The sequence below is a fragment of the Seriola dumerili genome, unplaced genomic scaffold (genome assembly GCF_002260705.1).
Source record: "Seriola dumerili isolate Sdu_G_001 unplaced genomic scaffold, Sdu_1.0 BDQW01000149.1, whole genome shotgun sequence".
In the NCBI taxonomy this organism is placed as follows: Eukaryota; Metazoa; Chordata; class Actinopteri; order Carangiformes; family Carangidae; genus Seriola; species Seriola dumerili.
In genome coordinates this window covers 18,485,501-18,507,013 of record NW_019174404.1, presented here as the reverse complement: position 1 = coordinate 18,507,013, position 21,513 = coordinate 18,485,501, and the positions used below count along the sequence as shown (strand labels likewise).

Genomic DNA, 21,513 nt, shown 5'->3' with positions numbered 1-21,513 from the left:
AAACATCCAGCAAGGCATAAAGTATGTTAAAATTGAGAACAAATATAATTGCATAAAATAAATGATTGTATAGAACGTTAGCGCTGGAGTCAAACAGAAAAGGCAAGTTTGAAGGAGTGTGTTTTGAGGTGAAATTTAAAGGATGAAAGAGTCAATATTACAGATGTCTGATGCTTGTGGCAGCCTCTCAAAGACAGAAAATTCTAGATGTTTTATGTAACAGGACAATATCTGTCTGTTCTGACAAGCAATGACTGATATGACAAATTTTTTTTTCAATGATACACTATTTGATTCAGGCTATGGTTTTCTGCTTTAATTCAATGCTTTGCTTGTGGAATCCACCAAAGAGAATAATGTCAGACTTTTTATTGAATTTATTTGTGGACCAGGTCTCCAAGCCGTGCACTCTGTGACTGAATACAGTGCTTTCAGGACGACAACACAGAGAATATCTTATCTAACTTGTTTTTGGATTCATGATAATTCAATATTTTTGCTTGTAGAATGAATGAAACGGAATAAGGTTATGTTATTAGTGCTGTGGTATCTATGTCATACAGAAAAAAACAGCATTTTATTGTGTTAAGTCTTGTTTGAAATAGAGTTATGCTATCAGTGCTGTGGTATTAATGTCTGTGTGTTTTAGACTGATACATTAACCAGAGCAGCAAGACTCGGGACAGGACTCTCTCTAGGATTGTTAGTCAATCTGGATGCATATCTGTGTAGTCTGGAAACATAAAATTATTTACCAAAACACTGTCCATGTTTCCAACTTTATTCCTTACCCAACTCACAGACTCTCCGAATACATACAATATGAAGGCTCTACCATTAACATAATATCTAGAGCTGCAGCGATTAGTCGATCAATTGGCTGACAGAAAATCACTTTACCAATTCTGGACTGGTTGGCCTTGAAACCTTTAAAAAAGTAGTATGTAGTAATAACTTAAGGTCTACTTTTTTCTGCTTTTACTGGAGCTTTCAAATCACATCTCACAGTCTTTCTCTGCAGATGAAGTTTGCTCAGACTGAAGAACTTGATTTAGGGATTTTTGTTCTGACATTATATAGAATTGACAAACATAATCAAACATAACATGTGACATGATGCCATTCGACTGTAAACTGTTTAAGAGGGTGAACCGATTGGCCTCTGTGCATTTGTTCCTCTGTACATTACACAGTGGCTCTAATAACTGGCTTCTGACCAGATTCACATGAATAATGTGTCGCACACTTGGATCCCAACATTTACGTAAGACTAAAAGTCTACAGCAAAACTAGCGGCTCTGTGTGGCTGCACTTAGGCACAGCGATGCTTTGAGCATCAGCGTGCTAACATGATAAAATTGACAACAGCTAACATGTTGATGTTTAGCAAATATAATGTTTGTTATGTGTGTTAGCACTAATTAACACAAAATTAGCACAAAATACACAATATAGCTGAGAGTGAAAGCTAATACTTTTCTAGGTATTTGGTGATAAATCAAAATATTGGACAAATTGACATTTTGACCTGAAGATGGCACTAAATTAAAAGTTAAGGGATCACCAAGGTGATTACAATTCATCCAAAAGGGGGAGATGAATAAGGGCGCCCATTTCATGGCAATCCATTAGTACCAAACTTTAGGAAAACCCATCGAACAGTTGTTGAGATATACCGACCAACCAACACGTACAGAGCCACGAGTATGGCTACCAATTACACAGATTGGCCAGTGATTGACACTGCAATTACATTCCCACAACAGGTTACATGTATAGTTATCACCGATTAGTCCAGAGGGGACGTGAATTATCATCCTGGGTTTTAATGATGAGTCTAAATGTCTTGCTGTTTCAGAGTCATTTTCACCTAATAATAAGGATTCTGGGGAAACACTGAAATGTTGATGCTGAGTAATTGCACAAAGTATTGACGACTGGCAGTTTGAGTCCAGTATCAAAATGCTGAACGCTCCTCTTACCTCTGGTTTTTTGAGAATATGGATGGAGTACATGTGGTTCTTCATGGGGTAGATGATGATTAGTACGTCTCCGAACTCAGTGGGGATGATTCCTCGACGGTAGTCTCTGGAATGTTCCGACCAGACAATGTGGACCTCGTCATTACCCAGGTGTCTCAGCTGGAGGCGGAGGCAAGAAATATTAATAGTCGAATCAAAACAGAATAAATGTCTCACATTTTTCTTTGTGAAGCATAAACAACACAAACTAAGTCAATGCCTCACACACACACACACACACACACACACACACACACACACACACACACACACAACACAACACACACAGAAGGATAATCACACACTGAACTAGAAAGGCTGTATCCATCATAAACCCAAGGCTTTTGATTCTGTGTGTGTACGTGCTATAGGTGGCCCTGGGGGTGATGGAGTGAGTGTGTGAAGATGGAGAGTGGACACAAAGACAGAGTGAAGCTCCGGAAAGATGGAGTATGGGCTGGAAGACAGATGGGATCAAGCCTGATGCTGTGCGATGGGGTGTGTGTGTGTGATGGTTCTCATTCACTCAGTGGTCTACAGTCAGGTCTGGTGACAGCTCTGTCATTAACCTTGATGTCTGCCAAAAAGCACACACACACACACAAACACCAGCTCCCCACACAGACGTCTCTCTACTTGTCTGTTGTGTCACACAACCTCAGATGGCTGCCGGACTCGGCCTTGGCCCTGAGACAAACACAAGACATTTCCTTTTAAATATGTGTTTAACTGGAATCAGTTGTGTATCTTGTCCTCTGTCAAGGTTTTTAAAGACGTATGATTTGTCTGCACAATGTGAGGGGATTTGTTAATCAAAAAAAGACCAAGAAGAAAGTCCCACGTTGTGTATCAGGACGCACAGTTTGATAAAATGTAATTTTATTTGTACACACACAACTCCCTCAACTGTCATATAAGCCTGGGGGTGAATTAATTAAGATGGAGGCCCGGAGAACTTGTTACCTTACTGTTTGGAAGTTACTTCACCCACTTGCCATTATGACTCTGCATGAATTTACGTGACTGCACTGAATTATAGGCCTAATTAGAGTTGATATATTAAGCAGAGTTTGGAAAATATGTGAGTAATAGAGATGTATTTAACAAGTTCTACTTAAAATAAATCTTTTAGAGGCACTTTCCTCTGACGGTGCTTGCAATTCAAAGTGACACACAACTCACAATGATACTGAGAACGAAGGGCTCTGCCATTATCACATTTGGAGAGTGAGAATTATGGGCTTTAAGCTGTATTTTTGGGTGTCAGAACAATTAGATGACACAGTGTAATAAGGCGAAGTGGAGTCTTAGTGTCTGATGTGCTTCTCTGAGCTGTATCACTATTTTAAATGTAGCTTTAATCCTTTGAATCATTTTTTAAAGCAGATGTGGTCTGACAGGGAGCAGAACACACTGCAGAGTGAGAACTGGACAAATGCCCTGCAATGGACTAAATTCACACTGCAGTGTGTATTGTTGTGTGTGCATGTGTGTGGCAGAGGGATGGATGATAAATGCCTGCCAGTATGGACATGTGTATGTCTGTCAGTTTAACCTCTTTGTGGACAAACTGTGTGTGTGTTATGTGTTTGTAAGCCTGTGTGTGCAAGCCTGTGTGTGCTAACCGACACATGCATGTGGGTGTCTGCGTTCAACAGACGCTCACATTTATAATCGTGTGGTTATTTGTGCGACTGATGTGAATGAAGCCCTCAGTGGATGTGTGTTTGTGTCAAGTTAAACAGGTTTATTGTGTGTGTGTGTGTGTGTGTGTGTGTGTGTGAATGTGACTATGCGTGTTTGATGGGGCCATCAGCTGATCAGGGAGATGGATGGTGTCGGACCAGGCACTGATAATCCAATCAGGAGCCTGCAGCGACGTGATAGGCCGAGAAGCAGGAAGTATGATCTGATTAAAGCGACATTATGGCCATGTGCAGAGCGCCCAGTGCCCGGGGGTTGACAGGTGTGCACACACATGCACAGCCCGTGCATACGAACACACACACACAATGGGGGGTGAACAGGGACACGGAGGGAGAGGTGCACGTACATACGCTTGTGATTATTTACTAAAAGTCCCACATGTGTGTATGTGTGCGCGTCTGTGTGCGATCACTACAACTCAGCCATCCAGATGTACATGTGTGTGCATGTTTGACTAACACACGAGCATGTGTGTGTGTGTGTGTGTGTGTGTGTGTGTGTGTGTGTGTATGTATGTGTGTACATCTGTGTGCATCCTGCGACTACACTCATCAAAGTACGTCCACTAAAAGTGCTTGTTTTTGCCCCTGACAGAAGACTGGTATTATAAGTGTCTGGCATCCAGGGCTGCTGCGATTAGTGGCAATAATCGATGGCGTTTACGCTGAAAATACATTAACATCAATATTTTAAATTGACACATAAATTTATCTATTTCTTACCAGCCACAATATCAACATTGACCATCACATTGATTTTCTATTTTATTTTTATTCCATTTATAGTTGTGCTGCTTCTCTGTCCAGGGTGGGGCTACTTACTCAGTGCGGTGGACACAGAACCAGGTGATGTAAAGATAACTTTTAGATTACTTGAGTTGACGACAATTATAACTGTACTGTACGTTAGTGTAAGTGCAATAAAAAGTAAAGAAGGTAAAGAAAGAGAACCAGTAATAGCATGAGCCAGATCAATGATAAGATGATAAGGTAAGATAAGATATGGATAAGATAAAGATAAAATCCTAAGGATACTCATCCCTAAAGCTGGTTAGTAGCTTCATTCTGACTTTGGGAGGACAAGCGGTCACTCACAAAAATATGATTACTTCATTTGTAAATGTTGTCTCTTCATTAGAAGGGACTTTTTAATGTCTTTTGTCCTTGTAGCTGCTAAATACTCCCATAAAGCAATAAAGTCAGCTGCCTGCTACCTTAGAATTTACACTGAAAAAGTGATTGAGAGAATGTTTAGGCCAGAATCTGGGCTTATTCTACTTTGACTGACAGTGTCAGTGTGTCAATTCGATATTTTTGGAGGAAAATTAACCATTTGAAAAAGAACTACCTGATTGAGGCAGCTGTAGACCAGCAACACTCGTATTCTGTGTAATGGTTTGGTGCTTCTTTGAGGAGTAATGTCCTGTTACCAGGGCTCATCATAGGCTCATAAAAAAGCAGAATATCAAGTTATAACCGATTAATGTTGTGTGTGTAGAGATCTGCATGGTTATACCGCAGCTTGGTGTCGATTTCAGGCGATTTAATGAAAGTAAAGACACTGAACGGCCGTGCGTAATGGCACTGCGCTCTGCGCTTGTTCGGGTGCTGCAGGGATTTAATGAACTGAAGGAAAAACTGTTCATACAGTATAAAGCAGCTGTGGAGAGCAGATACTGTAAGTATCACCCACATCCGTTTATAGATAAATGCAGACTGACTGACTGACTTACTGCTTGAACCACATTAAACGTTATTTTCTGAGGCCTGACCGTTAAGAGCCACACCTGCACACGCATGTGTGTTTGTGCATAGCTGAGCTGTACTGATCACACACAAACACACAATTGAGACTTTTAGTAAATAATCACACAAGCATATATACTGTATGTACGTGCATCTCGTTCTGCGTTTCATTTTTCACTTACCACATGTGCGCAATAAACCTGCCTGCCTTGACACTGATACAAGCCCACACCATGCACAAACACAGACCTGATTGCTAGTAAGAATTATTGGAAACACTTGTGTGCTGTAGAAACACTGACATCAACAGATTGGTATTGGTGTGTGTGTGTGTGTGTGTGTGTGTGTCCAGCAACCTATGTTCATTTACAATGTCACTCTCAGGCAAAGAGAGGAGTGAGGAGAAGGAATAGAGGGAGGAAGAAAAGAGTGGGACGGGGAGAAGCTTTCTTCTTCTCAACTCCTCTGATTGCACATATTTCTTATTTACCCTCATTAAATAAAATTAGATATATTAGAGCAAGAAAAAGAGGATGCATTATTATTACTTGTCAAATCACAGACACACACATTACTGCAGTTTGTGAGAGTGATAGCTAGCAGATAAACAGATGGATACAGCGTGACAGAAAGTAGGCAAGTTTCCATTCAACTGTTTGAAAATTGTGAAGGGTCAGTGTTTGTGTGTTGTTCAAAGTCATCCTGCAACACACAGGCAATTAGTGAGAGGGAGCGTGAACAGTGTGGCCCCCTATACTTCCACAGATACGTCTAGATGACAAAGCACCAGTCAGACAGGTGTGTGTTACCTTCTTGGTGAGGTTGTGGTCCTGGTCGTGGGGCATGCGGGTGGAGACGTGGTAGATAACCTCGGTGGTAGAAGTGGCATAGTAAGGTGTGGTCTGGCCTGTACTGCGGTTCCTCTGGAGACCTCCCATGAAGCCACAATGAGTGGTGAGATCCACCTAGGTGTCACACACACACACACACACGTTAAAATAATAACTCCCTGTCTATCCTTTTGCTGCCCATAGACTCCAATGAAATCAGACTTCCTTCAGCTTCCTCTGGACTCCTAATCAAGATAAAATTCAAGATAAAATTTTGACATATCAAAAAGAAAAATTTGGTTTTAATAGCAATAATAGCAATAAGTCTGTTTACGTTCTCAGTTTTTAGGATTAATTTAACTTGTTTTGCACAACACACACACACAAAACATAATCTGATTTAAACATGGTTCACTATATATATATATATACATATATATATATATATATGCATGTGGATATGTTTTATATCATCAGGCTGCTGAAACATCAGGACATACAGGGTTATTTTAACCACTTGACCAACTATGTAGTTTTTTTTTTTAATTGCAACAATCTTTAATCATCTAACCATCAATGATATGATGATTAAAATACTAGTTGCAGATAATTAGATGCAGTTATACATTTTATCTAGAAAATTTCAGGGAAACGATGTCAAGATAAATGTACAATTTGATTATATGAGGAAGACAAATAATGTCAGCACATTTAAGATCATTTGAATGAATGTGTTCTCACCTCCCAGCCCAGTCCAGAGACAAAGTCTTCATAAGCCTGGCTGCCCGTCGTGTTGGTGAGGATGGAGTGTTTGTCTTCTTGGCCTTCAGCCACGTAAAATACAGCTATTTTGTGGGTCTCACGGCTACAAGAGAATGAAGGAAAAGGAAAACAACTGTGACCAACAGGGTGGTGTTATGTATTTTAGCAACTTCTGCATGTTTTTATCCTAGTACTTCCCCTTTAACCCTTGTTTGTTTTAGAGCCAACCTCAAAGACAGTTACGAGGTGTAATAATAACTCCACAATAGAATGGGATGCCACTAAGCGGACTGTAGATTAGAAAGCTTGAGAAAAACCTGTCCCACCATGAGGGTGGGAATCAACAGGTATGAAAAAGAAGGGAGGATTCAATCTATGAACTCACAAAAACCTGAATGAAGATATCAAAAAGGGGAGATGGAGCGAGGAATGGTATTTGACTTTATATTTTCTTACCATTGCCTTGAGTCCAGGTTCTTCAGCTCTCTCAGCAACTTCTCATTCTTCCTCAACAAATGAAAGTTACTCCTGCAAGATACCGATACATGCACAGGTTAGGAATCATTAATCCAAAGCTAAACTTTTCTCTCCACTATTCTCTGGCTACTGCCCTCGTCTCCTCTAATTGACTGGTTGACTGCTTTTGTCACCTTTTCCTGGAAAAAAAAGTGCAGGCTAATAAGACGTTCAGTAGAGCTGGCAGGAGTTCTGGTGAAAAGGACCAAAAAAAAGCTGAAGGTTGAGAGAAAGGAAAGAAAAACAAAACAATACAAAGAAGCCAAGTAAAAGGTAATGTTTGACATTTTAGAGTACATGGTAAATGAACATTATTTAAAAGAGAAATTTGGTTGTCAATGTTCAGAACATCAATTCCCAAAACCTTTCGATAGACTTGTTTCTCTTAAGTCTCGGGCGATTTTGTCAGTAAGTTTGATAAGAAGTTTGCTTGTTCCTGGCTTCACTGTTGAGGTGGTATTGGGGGGAGGGGTTAGTTTCCTCCAAACATAACGCTTAGAACTGAGGCCAAATAGTTCAATATGGTTTCATCAGACCAGAGAATCTTGTTTCTCTCACTCTGAGGTGCTTTTTTGCAAACTCCAACTGCCTTTCATCTGGCCACTCTGCCATGAAGCCCAGATCAATGGAGTGCTGAAGTGATAGTTGTCCTTCAGGAAATTTCTCCCATCTCCACACAGGATCTCTGGAGCTCAGCCAGAGTGACCATCGGGTTTTTGGTCACCTCTGTTGCCAAGGCCCTTCTCCTGTGATTGCTCAGTTTGGCCGGGTGGCCAGTTATAGATAAGGTTCCTGGTTGTTTCACACTTGTTCCATTTAAGAATTACGGAGGCCACTGCGCTCTTACGAACCTTGAATATAGTGGAATTTTTTTCTAGCCTTCCACAGATCTGAGCCTCAACACAAGCCTGTCTCTGAGCTGTGCAGGCAGCTCCTTCCACCTCATGACATAGTTTTTGCTCTGATATACAGTACATCGTCAGCTGTGAGACCTTGTATAGACAGGTGTGTGCTTTTCCAAATCATGTCCAATCAGCTGCGCGGAATAGAAGCGACTGATTAGAAAAGTCGACAAAACACAATTACAAATGGTCTGTGTTTCCATTGAGTAACTTTATGTGAATAAAGCTGGGTTTTCTCCTCTTGTGATATTACTCCAATTAAACATGACAATGGATTTCCAGCAGTCTGCCTGTAGGTTGGAACTGGCTCCCTGGGGCTCAATATGGCAGGTGTCACAACATGAATGTGAAATATTGCTTTGTCGAATAGTCTGAAAAACCACCTCCTGCAAGCGTATAAATGTTTCTGCAACATTATAGAGTTTTTTTTTTAAATTCACGTTTCCATTACTTGTTTTTAAGATCGCAATTTCAAATTGTGCATTTAGCAGGTAAATGGAAACGCACCTAATGCGATCTTTCACTTTTTTAATAAATTTGCAAAAAATTAGTTTGCTTTGTCATTATTACATATTTTGTGTAGACTGATGTATGAGTGTTATAGATTTTTTATTATTCTAGCAGAAGGCTGCAACAACAAAATGTGAAAAAATTGAAGGTGTCTGTACACTTTCTGAAAGCACTGTAGGTGTGAATGTTGGAAGGAGAGTTTGGAAAATTCGCAATTTCAACGATGGTAAGGTGTGGGGCAATTCAACAAGCAGTTCTGTTTCTATACTACTGCCTAAACTGCGCATTACACATATAGATTCCTGCGGATTATTATCACTGTACTCTAAATGATCAAATGCAGCAGCATCTCATGCTGTCTACAGCTTTCAGGGTCCAAATAGAAAAAGATAATAAAAAGATAATAAAGAAAACAAGAGCCTTTCATACAGATGAACTAGTGCAGGGACTGTTCAAAATGTCCCAAGGACCAGCCACCAACCTTGGCACTGCTGATATAAAATCAGCTCGAGCAGTGAAGCTTGGAGTGGACTGGTAATGACATATCATTCTTTTCACTCTTAGAGGGAGGAAAAAAAGAGAAAAGGAGCGGGAGATAAAGAGACAGAGAGAGAGACAGCAATTTGCTCTTTATTAAACTGATACTTGGTAATGGCCTCATTCTCTGCTCTCAAAGACTCCATTTACATCCTGGATTATAGGGAAAAGCATAAAAGGGACACACACACACACAGACGGACACATTCACACACGTGGATGATGGGTCAGTATCTTAGTGTCTGATGTCCCACATGAATACCTGGAGACATGAGGGGACAATAACAGATGATTAGACAATCTCTTCTCATCTTTCTTTCTCATCCTTCTATCTTCTTTTTTCTGTTTCGTTAGCTTTCTCAATTTTTCATCAAGATTCACTCACTTATTTTGGCTTATTTTTTTTGGCTTTTTATTCTTGTTCTATATCTACATGTGCCTTACTCAGCCTGTTTTCTGATTTGACACATCTCCCTCCATCATTCTCTTCTTCAACTACCGCCTTTTATTCTAACTCCAAATGGGTTCAGTTTGATCAATAGAGTACTATACTCATTATCACACACTCTTACGTACACACACATGTGCGCGCACGCGCACACACACACACACACACACACACACATACACACAAACATACACACACACACAGCGTGTTAAGAAGTCTATTGTGCGGGCTGAATGCAGACGGTGTGATTCCCTGGACAAAGTATAAAGAGCGATGAGTGTCCATTAGTGACACCTTGACATTGTGTATTTTAACCCAGAGTCATTGAGAAGATGAAATGCTGTGCCATGTGAATGGAAAAATCGTGAGGTATAATTAGCTCAAAATACTTTGTTGAGTTGGAAATTTTTGTCTCGCTCGCATTCAACAAGCATTTGGTTTGTTCTAGGGGAGACAAAAATTAACAGAAGACTCCTCAAGCATCTGAAAAACAGCCTCTCTGTAGAAAACTCCATATTTATTCCTCCTCAGGCATAAAACACCCCAAATCAGTGTTTTCAGTTTTATTAATAATATTTTGTATGTATTATGTATTCTTATGTGTAGTTTAAAAGGGGCCACTTATAAGTTTTCTCTGCTGCTGAATTTGATTTCTTGCCAGGAGATGATGATAGTGATTGTCGCTCGGGCCACCGCTGCATTTACAAGACAAGAGGTTATAAAACGCCCTCTGAGCAGCGCTACGTCTTCAGAGCAGATTGGAGGCTACAGTGAGTCGCTATCAGAAAGTGACGAGACGAGCCGGGGCTAGCTGCTTAGCCTGCTAACTTCAGTAGAAGAAAAGAGACAACTCTTGGCGAGTAAAGGAATGAAGTTTGATGCTGAACTTGCAACGGTTCTTCTACACTGGCAAGTAAAAAGCTGTTAATGCTAACGCTGGCTTTGTAGCAATAGCAAAACTTATGAATCGTTCCTTTATAAAGGTAAAAAGTAAACTTGAGAACAAAAAATCCCTAGAAAAGAATGTCCTCATGAAGATAAAGAACTAATTTCTGAGCTTGGTCGGACTAACATTCTCCGATTTGCTGGCCACAAACTACCAAAGCAGATGTGGTGAATGCTGCACAAGTGATATTTAAAAAGGAGGCAGGAACGCAAGAAAAGTCAACAGAAATATATAAACAGAAGAAACAATCAAATTGACAGTTTCGTGTGTTTCTCGTATGTCTGTGTCTGGTCTTACCTCTTCTCCCAGGAGTTGAGTCCCAGTATGTTGATCAGTAGTCTGCAGTAGTAAAAGGCAGACTGTGGTGTCTCGGTGTCTGGTTCAGTCTGCTGCACTGCCCTCATGTTCAGCTCCTCACCTCTCTGAAAAACATTCAGCATTTCACTTTTAATGCAAAAAAAAAAAAAAAAAAAAAAAAAAAAAACTGCACAAAAAATCATGGAAACTGAACAGACAATATCATGTAATGTTTAAATGCCTGGGAGATTCTCTAACATCAAATCAAATATAAAAATATCAAAATATTTTAAAATATCTACACATCAGACTAAATTATGATTGATTAGAGAAGCAAACAGAAAACAGAAAGCCTTTTTCAAATATTACAACATTGTGACATTTGTCCACGTGTCTATATAATGTTTTTTTTGCCACCACAGTAGCAGAGTTATCGGATGCTTATTTGATGCATTACAACTTTATAGAGTGCAGTTCTTTGTTGTTTTCACAGCAGATACTTTGACTTGTCATTGTAGGGAAAGCACAGGTGTTGCTAATAACATTAAAGGTGGCTTGTTCTAATCTAGTGTCCCGGTGAGCCAGCATGCACGATACCAAGACCCTGAAACTGAGGCAGCTAAATGGAATTCATCCTGGATGTTATAATTTCCACCTGAGCTTTTCCCACTCTGACATGTCAAAATGTCTTCTGTGAAAAACACCTATGGAAATGGAACAAATCCTCACTATTATTGTTGCAACATTAAAAAAAAAAGTTAACTCGAAATTGGTTTGAATGTAGGACTCAAACAGCTCGTGGTCTTTCTTTTACTTCCTGAAACCCAATATTAATGCTAAGTTGTGTTAGCCCAACAATACACTTGCTAGTGAGGCACTTGTGCTGCACCAAAAGAGTTGAATATCCACTTCAACAGGACAGTGTAGGACCTAAGAACTTAAAAAAAAAAAAAAAAATCAATTGGTTTAATTCAGTCTACTCATATGAGTATGGACAATACACACATGAAGGACAAACTCTCTCTCAGCGGCGCTCTGCTTCAGGATGGCATTGATCACGTCGTTCTCCTGCTTCTCTGAAACACAAGCTGGAGGAGGCGCTGGGATGTTGAGTGGCATGCCTGCGGGGATCAGAACACAAAATATTTGTAAAATATCTGAATTATTCTCAGACTTCAAAGATTTGGTGTTTTGCTCTCTTTAGAACTACACAACAAGAAGAGTTGTGTTAGTCAGTTCTGATATTTTGCAGTTGAATAAGGGACTCTTCAGATTAGAAAAAACTTCAGGGACTCTTTTCGTGTGTGTGTGTGTGTGTGTGTGTGTGTGTGTGTGTGTGTGTGTGTGTGTGTGTGTGTGTGTGTGTGTGTGTTTATACCTGCTCTCTGTAGACACTCAGGACTTGAGTATCCCAGATACTGCAGCATTTCATCCAGCGCATCATCACCTTCCCTCAGTGAATCCCACGCTGGCACCGCCTCCCGACACACACGTTTAGCCAATGGCGGAGCTAGAATCTGTTCCAAGCCCGACTCCCCCTGATCTCCCTCCCCGTCCATTCTGTGCTCCTTCTCCTCTTCATCCTGCTGTTCGTCCTCCACATCTCCTCCATCCCCACCTCCTCTTCGATCTCCCTTCTCCTCCTCCTCACTCACTTTCCTCTCCTCTCCTTCCTCCTCTCCTTCTCCCTGAAACTCTTGCCTCTCGCCTTGCATCCCTCGTTCCCCCTCCTCTGCCTCCCTCTCTTCTTGCCCCTCCTCTTCGCTGTCCTCTCTCCTCACCTCCATCTTTTTCGGTGGACCTCCTGGTGAGGTGCGTAAATGAAGACTCGCACTGTGAGGAGATTGTGTGTGCGTCAAAAGTGTGTGTGCTGGGCTGGTCGGGGAACATGGTGGAGGCCCGTAGAGGACAGCAGAGTCCCAGGAGTGTTTTCCAGCTACATCTCGGATGATGACACGAACGCAAGCAGGAGCAGAGGACAAACCAGCTGTCATTCCACCCCCTGGTACACCAGACTCTGACCGAATCTGGCAAATAGAGGAAGAGAGGGACTGTGGTTAAACACTAAATCCTCCAACTATTTAAGAAATCAATCTGAGTTGCAGCATCTTACACACAACTCACATCTCAACTGTCGCAAAACTCAAACCTCCTAAAAAAAACCTTATTTCACTTATTTGCTTCTTCTTTGTAACTGGTAGAACTTTAGTAGAGAAATCAGTAAGATACTTTTATTTTAACTTCATCAGGATACTTCAAGAACAACTACAAGTGTGCTCAGCATTAAATAAATCTAATATACCCTAACTCAAAGTTAGACTGCAAAGCATGTTATGTTAGTGTTAGGAGGAAAGTTAGACTCCCTTTAAACAAATCTCACGTTAAAAACATGGCAGAATGTGGTAAATTCATGTGGAATCTACCATGTTAAAACTCTTCAGATGGTGTGCTTACAATACAACAGAGATGATCAAAGATTTGAATCCTGGATAAGAAAAGGACTTATAACCTGTCTCTCATTTACGTACAACAGTGCATTACAAAATTGTGAATTTGTGTAGGACAAACATGACCTAGAGCACAATGATTTTTTTTAGATACTTTCAAGTACAACTATTTTAATCAGAATTTTAAATCTTTTTTTTCCTTTTCAAATCTTGAAATCGGCTTTTAGTTTAATACCAAGTTAAGTCCGTCTCTAGATTGTACCGTACTCTCTTTTATGCGAAAAATGAAAACAGCTTGTACATTAAAAGAAGTGGGAAAAGAAGCTGGAATGATGCTTTCTAAGGAAAATTTGCATCTTTCAGTTGTCCTCAACTAAGTCTCTTGATTGGAGAGAACACTGCTTGAAAAATATCATAAGACATTTTAAGACTCCACACCAGGAAAAATATAAGAACAGAAGTTTGGCATGTTGGAGACAACGTGGCTCATACCCATACTTCAGGACTGCTCTAAACTGAGTTCATATTGGAAAGGGATTCACAGAACAATAAGTAAGACTCAAATAACTCTTAAACTGGAGAATCCTTATCTGGGTAATAATGTTTTGTTTTATGAGCACAGGAAGAATATATCACTGGGAAATGGCTAAATCTAGAACCAGCTACACTTACTGAGCACTTTATTAGGAACATCTGTACACCTGCTTATTCATTCAGTTATCTAGTCAGCCAATCATGTGGCAGCAGTCCAATGAATAAAATCATTGAGATACAAGTCGGGAGCTTCAGTTAAAATCAGATCTCTTTGCTGCTACACATGATCCAGTAGTAGACAAGTAATTTTTGTGTTACTGAAGCAACACATGATGAAATAAGGAATTGTGGTAATCACAGTGAGAGGAAAAATGTTAGCATAGATGCTATGTAGGCTCTGAGTTAAAAGTACAGCCAAGTCACGCAAATGTTGGCATGTTAACATGCTATACAACTGACATTTTCATCCCCTGAGTGGCTAACTTAATACAGTAGCAGAAGTCTTACCTACCAACTAGTGCTGTTTAGGTTAGAGCTCAGGGAGCTTCTGTCACGCTGACAAACAGCGGTTTAAACTGGCCTTAAACTTATGCAGTGCGACATCGGCTCTAAATCATACAAAGCTTCAAATTTTGTCGGGGGACTTTCTTTCAGTGGAGGTTACCTGGAGCACTGAGAGCAGCGTGGAGCCATTCAGAACCAGGAACTGAAGGTTTGGTGAATGAAAAAGTTCTGGCCCAAGATCAGCACTCTCACAGAATGGGTTGTCTTGGTTTTCACACACCTAGAAAACATAGGCCAAGGTGTTGCTCAAGCAAAATGCCAAGATCGAAATAAAGGTATCGTAAGTTATCATTACCATAAACAGTACACCACACTAGTACCTGACTAGACAGAGTAGCCGGCCCTCCAGACATGGGATAATGTCCAAGGTGGTTGACCAGGTGGGTGATAACTGTTCTGGCTGCGATGGAAACCAGGCCCTGCTGAATACGGCTGCGAACTGCAGAGAGAACAGGGAAAACACAGACAGAGGACGCAGTTAAGAAAAATAAATTGCAAGAACCAGATATTTAAAGATGTTGTTGATAGTTAATGTTTCTACAATTTATAGTTTAACTGGTGGTAAAAGGTGCAGCTGTTACAAGGACTTGATAGTTGGGCTCTAACTTACAGAAAAAACACAAGGAAGAGGAACAAACACACATTCAGCTTGTACATAGTTTGACTCATGCTGAGAGGAAGCCAATGCCATCACACGCTGTGCTGCCAACAGATCCTGGCTAATCAACATCTCTCACACACACACACACACACACACACACACAACACACACCAACACACACACACACAACACACACAGATGCACATGATGATGATCATTGGTACACAGAATGAGTGGCCGATCTCTGCTACGCACACACACGATAGTGACCTAGACCAACGTTTGCGATATAATGGGTCACACACATGTACATCACCACAGTCGTAACACACCCCTTATTGACAGGACTGTGTGTAGAGTACAGATATGCATTGACCAGACATTTTCAACAACTCCCTTAACAACAGGAGAGCTCAGGAGGAGGAAAAAAGAAAAGAAAAGAAGAAACATAAATGAACATAAAGGAATGGGCAACAATAAAGACAGAAGTAAACTGAATATTAACAGAAAATAAAGTTAAGAGAATAGCAATGAAGACATTGAGGAGAGGAGAGGAGAGGAGAGGAGAGGAGAGGAGAGGAGAGAAGAGAGGCATGGTCTATCAGGGTGCTCCAGTCATTAGACTAGTCACTGTGTCCTGGTGGACCACAGCAGGGGACAATACACACGCTCACACGGATGCAGACAAGTGCGCTCACACACAACATATACACACACACACCTTCTACCATTTTTAGTGACTGGCAGTTGTTTGGTGGACAACTCTGGGTCATTCTGTCTTTGTGTGTGTGAGTCAGTGAAGCACTTTGCATACATGAGAATCCACGTACAGACAGGTGACAAATTAAAGGAAAAACCAATATCAAGTGTCTTAGTAATGTGTTGGGTCACCACGTGCCACCAGAATATCGATGCTCATTGGCATTGATTCTACAAGTCTCTGGACTCTACAGAAGAGATGAACACCATTCTTCTTAAAGATATTCCTTCATTTGGTGTTGTGACGATGATCATGGAGAGCGCTATCTAACATGTTGGTACAGCCTCTCCCATAGGTGTTCACCTGGGTTGAGATCCGGAGACTGCTAAGGCCAGCACTTAAGATTCACATCATTTTCATACTCGCCCTCATGCCATTCTGTATCTCCACTCATTTTTCTGGGTTTTCATAAATTCATCACCCTTATGCATATATATATATATATTACAGACTCTATATGTACCGGGTGTGTAGTGTGTCTGTTAGATAAGTTACCTTCAGTGACAGGCTGTAGTTTGCTGGAGCGTTCGGAGTCCGGGCTGTGCAGTGGCTCTGGTTCTCTGAGGCTCTCTAACGGCAGGAACGGGTCGTAATCTGGGTTCAACAGGTCCGACAGCTGCAGCGGGTAATACTTGGGACTGCTGAAGGACTGTGCTCCATACACACAACCATGCAACACCTAGACAGAGTTTAAAAGAAAAGGGATACTGTTCAATTGATGCCATTTTAAACTGGATTTCATTTTGCCTCATCAAGGGATCATATTCAGTTTTACTGCAATGACGCTTGTATGTCATAATAAAAACACTGCGAAATACAGGCCATAGTGATATTAGATTTTTGCAAGAAGTGGCGTGGAACTTTCTGTGGTGACCTTATAAATACAGCTGAGCAAAGTCTTGGTAGGCTGGTCCCTCTCTGGAGGGCTTCGAGTCTGAACAGGCTGAAGCAGAGTCTTTGGAGGCAGAGCCATCACCCAGTCCAACAGACACAACAGGAGGGAAACTACCAGCTGCAGCACACAGAGGCATTGTGATAAGACACTGACACAAGGTTATTTTCTAAAGTAAAGCCAGTAATATAGTACAAAGAGTGTTTTTGCGTGTGTTACCCTCTTATCAATTTCATGAGGAGAAGACTCAGTAGTAGGCAGCAAGAATGTGATGGTGGCGATCAAAATCTGAGAAAAAATAACATCAATTGTTTTCAATGTTAAAACTGTCACTACAAGTGATATTAAAAGCAACATGATGTATTCAAATGTACAGCTTTTCTAAAACCTCAGCTTTACTTAAACACAATTCAATCCATTAGGATGTGCGGACAAGCTGATGAACTTGACCTGATAAACAAACAATGTAATTATTCCATAATTTGTTTGTTCAGAAGTGCAAAGTAATGTTTGTCTCACCTCTACGATCTTCTTTGGAGTGTCAGGGGGGAATTTCTGAAGATGATCCACGTAACTGATCAGGAGGTGAAGGATGTCTGACGCCACCAGTGCTACACTCTTATTGGGGTACTGGGAGAGGAAACACACATCATTCATGTTAGTAATCAGCTTGTAGGTAATTCCATATATTAATAAGATAATAAGATAAGATAAGATGTATTATTAAGATAGTCAAACAGGGTATTTAGGGTTGGGATTCTTTTTACCGTAAAATGAAGAAACCAATCTTGATCTTTTCAAGAAGATTTAATTATCCATTGTAGTATTCCCAATATTTTCTTTTCTTGTAATTGCCGTTTATATAATGTTTAGGACACAATAAAATACAGGTTGGTTAGTAAGAAGAGAGAAAATGTACATATTAGTTTAATGAGGATCAGCGCCAACAAAACAAATAATGCTTCCAGATGAAAAGGAAGAAGGATGAGGAGGACAACAGAAAGTGGCTTTGCATGGAAACATGAAAATCCCTCAAGCTTTGTGCATGTAATCATGTGTGCATGTCGCACACCCCATGACTGCAGCTACTGGCTGCTGGTATGAAGGCAAGAGATTCAAAAGTGGACCAGACCTGCGTATATATATGATAGTGTGTGTGTGTGTGTGTGTGTGTGTATGACACAGCTTGCAGCATTCCCCCTGGATTAGTCTCCTATCTGAAGGAGGACCAAACATATTGACAGTCCAGGGTTTGCTCCCAGGAGTAAGTGAATTCAAGTGTGTGTGTGTGTGTGTTACTGTAGTGTCTTAGCAGGCCATTGGCTGCCGATACACAAGCTAGGGATTCCAAGGTGGAAAAGGTATGTGTGTGTGTGTGTGTGTGTGTGTGTGTGTGTGTGTGTGTGTGTGTGTGTGTCTGTGTCCATCTAGAGCCACTTGGCGATAGATGAGACAATAAATGTTGGACAGTATTATTCTGATCCACAGGCCTCCCAGTCTGGTGGCCTGAAACAGACAATACCAACTGAGGCAATGTCACCAGCACTAACAATCATCTCCAACAATGCTTTCCATCATACTTTGGCTGCTTGCAACCCACCATGTTTAACACATTCACAACCTAATCATCCAGTATTCAGTCAGTATTTTTGGCACGCTTAAATCAACCATCATTTACATTTTAACCAGTTATGTCCCCACTTATTTCAACAGTTTTGATCCTGGTCTCTGTGCTCTTCAATTTAAGACACTGCAAAAACATCAATTCTTTAATGAACTGTGGAGATCTGGTTTTAGCTAATCACTTCCACGGGACACACAGTATTAAGTAGGATTTTAGGATTTGAACAAACATTTAAACATAAAATGTGGATATATTATTGTACATATTGAAATATTAAATGATATAATATAACAATATATTAATGTTAATTACATTAACATTGATATATTGTTGTAGTAAATCATGAAATGTCCTATGAATGTTATGTGTTTAAACTTCATTAAGCCAAATTACACATCCAGACAGAAGAAGAACAGATGTTCAGAAATGGCTGTTGTGCAGATCAGTGTAACACAGCCTGTTTGATTCAGAGTCATTGCTTTGGTGTCGTTTCACTGGATCACAGTCATAGACAGAGAGAGTACCCTGGTCAGTAGGGGAAGAGTTTGAGAACAGGCAAAGGCTGTATGAGATGATCTTATTTGGCTGGGTTGATATGTCACACTTGTTGATTTCTATTTCAATAACCAACTTTTAGTTTGTGTTTGAAGCTCAGGAAGTTGAATATGTTTTTTGTAGTACGGAGCTGTGACTGACCTTCAGAGTAACACAGATGACATTGAGAGCATCTTTGATCTGCGGATGTTGAGTCCCGTGAGCCAGCTCTTCACACAGCCAGATGCCCAGACTGCACAAAGCCACACACCTGACAAAACAAAACGTGTTGTGAGTGTAGACATGTATGTAAAAACAACCAGAAAACAATTTAAAAAAAAATGCTTTTTACTTTACTTTAAGGCACTATATTATCAACAGGTAATCAGTTGATTTCTTACACAGGACACCTGTCAATTAAAAAACTGACTTGAAGTAAAATGGTGCACTTGTTAAAATTCAAAACTGTAATTACAGGGACTATGTATAATTAATAATGTATGTTAATGTGTGTTAATGTTAAAAATAATTTATTTAATAATTCATTAATTTAATTTCCAACACACCAATCATTGTAAGGGAGAGTGGACACTATTTAATTAAGGACTGCTTGAATTTCATTACATTAGACAAGGATTTACACATGCAAGCATGCACATGCACAAACATGCGCACGCACAGGCACACGCACAATATTTACCTAGCAGGAGCAGAGGGTTCGTCCCTGGCAGAGGTTAGAATGGTTTTGATAATGTGCTCCTAGAAAACAAAGAACACACACAAACACAGTTAATTTTCCTAACACCAAACAAACCACTGGTTGTGTGTGTGTGTATGTTTATATCTGCATATGCAACATCTTGTTCAGGTCCCCGACACAACGTTAACCTTTCCTGAAGGTATAATGAAGAGACGTACTGGTGCTTAAACACTGATTGCTTTTTAGACAATAAGAAAAGTTATTCATGGAATTACATTGAGGTGTTATTATATATTATAAACACACGCTAAACAAAAGATGGACACACCGTCACAGTACAGACAAATCCACACACACCCTGAGACACATTCAGACACTCGCTGGTCCCGTCCCTCCGGTCAGTGGTAATGACCGCTTAGTGATTCAAAACAAGTTTCTGCCTTGTAAGAAACCAGTGAGTAGGCCCAAGGTGCTGCCATGCATGACATTAACTGTTTACGCAGCAACAACAACAATAACAACATTACTCCCATAGCTCTGGACTGTTACAAGAATGGCTGATGAGGCATTAACCTATCAGTTTGGTTTTGAGACCCCCTATAGACAGCTGACGTGTTAAAGGTTTGGACTGACCTGGATTATACACAAAGTAGGTTGACCCTCTGCTTTGGTATCAAACTGACACATTTGGAGTTAGCAGAAGCAGAATAGCACTTTAATGGTACAATCAAACTCTTCTCAACACTAATTTGGACATTAAAGTCGTCAGTGACAAGAAAGAATAAAATCAACTTTGTATATTTAGTGGTAGCTGCTTAGAAAAAGTTGTTATTTTTCTGAAAACATTTTATCATTCCTCTCTTTACCTATTGCACTGTGGTTTCCTGTATTAGTGTCCAAAGGATAAGGATGTTGCTCGTCTTATTAACTACCCCTCAATCCCAAACAACCATTACTTCCACTGACCTTGACGTCAGGGAACTTGGTAAGCACCACGTCGGCTGTGGTGGGATGAAGGGCTGGAAGCTCCCCATACAAGTTGGGAAAACACACCAGAGAACCAAGGAGGATCTGAGCCTCTACTCTTGGGGCCTGGAAAAGAGAAGGGGGAGGGATAAAGACAAAAATGAAAGGCAAATTAAATTACAAAAGAAATAAAAAATACATCTGTATGTCATCTTGTACTATACAGGTGTGCCAGACTTTGTTTGGCCTTAATTAAATAAAATCAAGTAAAACAGGCGTGTTTCTGTGTTTCCTACATTGAGCGATGAGCAGGCGGTAACCCTTGAAGCTGCAATGATGAAGTCCAGGATCAGCATGGTGGCTCCAGGCAGACCGATACTGAAGAACCTGGGACTGCAGTGCTTGATAATGGTGTTCACAATGTCCTGTTAAAAAAAAAAAAAAAAAAAGAAAAGAAAAAAAAAGAACATTTTTAACACACTCCTCTAATATTGCAGTCACAGCTAAAGCACATTTGCATTTTAAAAGATCATGTTCCATTGTTTTTTCTGAAGCAGTGTAACCTTAACCAATATTTATTTTCTTTTCTATTCCATGCATTCTTCTTCCTTGTCAAAACCTGGTGCCTACATTACCGACAATGCAAATCAACCACTAACAGTTCAGTGGG

General features: G+C 40.4%; 1 protein-coding gene across 1 annotated transcript in view; it reads right to left on the bottom strand.

Moving 5' to 3' along the window:
* The window catches only part of ralgapa1 (Ral GTPase activating protein catalytic alpha subunit 1), a 75,854-nt gene that overhangs the window by 30,426 nt on the left and 23,915 nt on the right, over positions 1–21,513 (bottom strand). Inside the window, exons 27-44 of the mRNA XM_022750089.1 lie at positions 21,140–21,268; positions 20,844–20,969; positions 19,878–19,936; positions 19,340–19,448; positions 17,539–17,649; positions 17,239–17,307; positions 17,002–17,139; positions 16,623–16,806; positions 15,087–15,205; positions 14,867–14,986; positions 13,050–13,248; positions 12,600–12,764; positions 12,227–12,342; positions 11,222–11,346; positions 7,522–7,593; positions 7,045–7,168; positions 6,283–6,438; positions 1,983–2,141 (exon numbers count right to left, since the gene is read on the bottom strand). Coding sequence (XP_022605810.1) covers positions 1,983–2,141; positions 6,283–6,438; positions 7,045–7,168; positions 7,522–7,593; positions 11,222–11,346; positions 12,227–12,342; positions 12,600–12,764; positions 13,050–13,248; positions 14,867–14,986; positions 15,087–15,205; positions 16,623–16,806; positions 17,002–17,139; positions 17,239–17,307; positions 17,539–17,649; positions 19,340–19,448; positions 19,878–19,936; positions 20,844–20,969; positions 21,140–21,268 — 2,280 coding nt within the window. The remainder of the gene's footprint in view (positions 1–1,982; positions 2,142–6,282; positions 6,439–7,044; positions 7,169–7,521; positions 7,594–11,221; positions 11,347–12,226; positions 12,343–12,599; positions 12,765–13,049; positions 13,249–14,866; positions 14,987–15,086; positions 15,206–16,622; positions 16,807–17,001; positions 17,140–17,238; positions 17,308–17,538; positions 17,650–19,339; positions 19,449–19,877; positions 19,937–20,843; positions 20,970–21,139; positions 21,269–21,513) is intronic.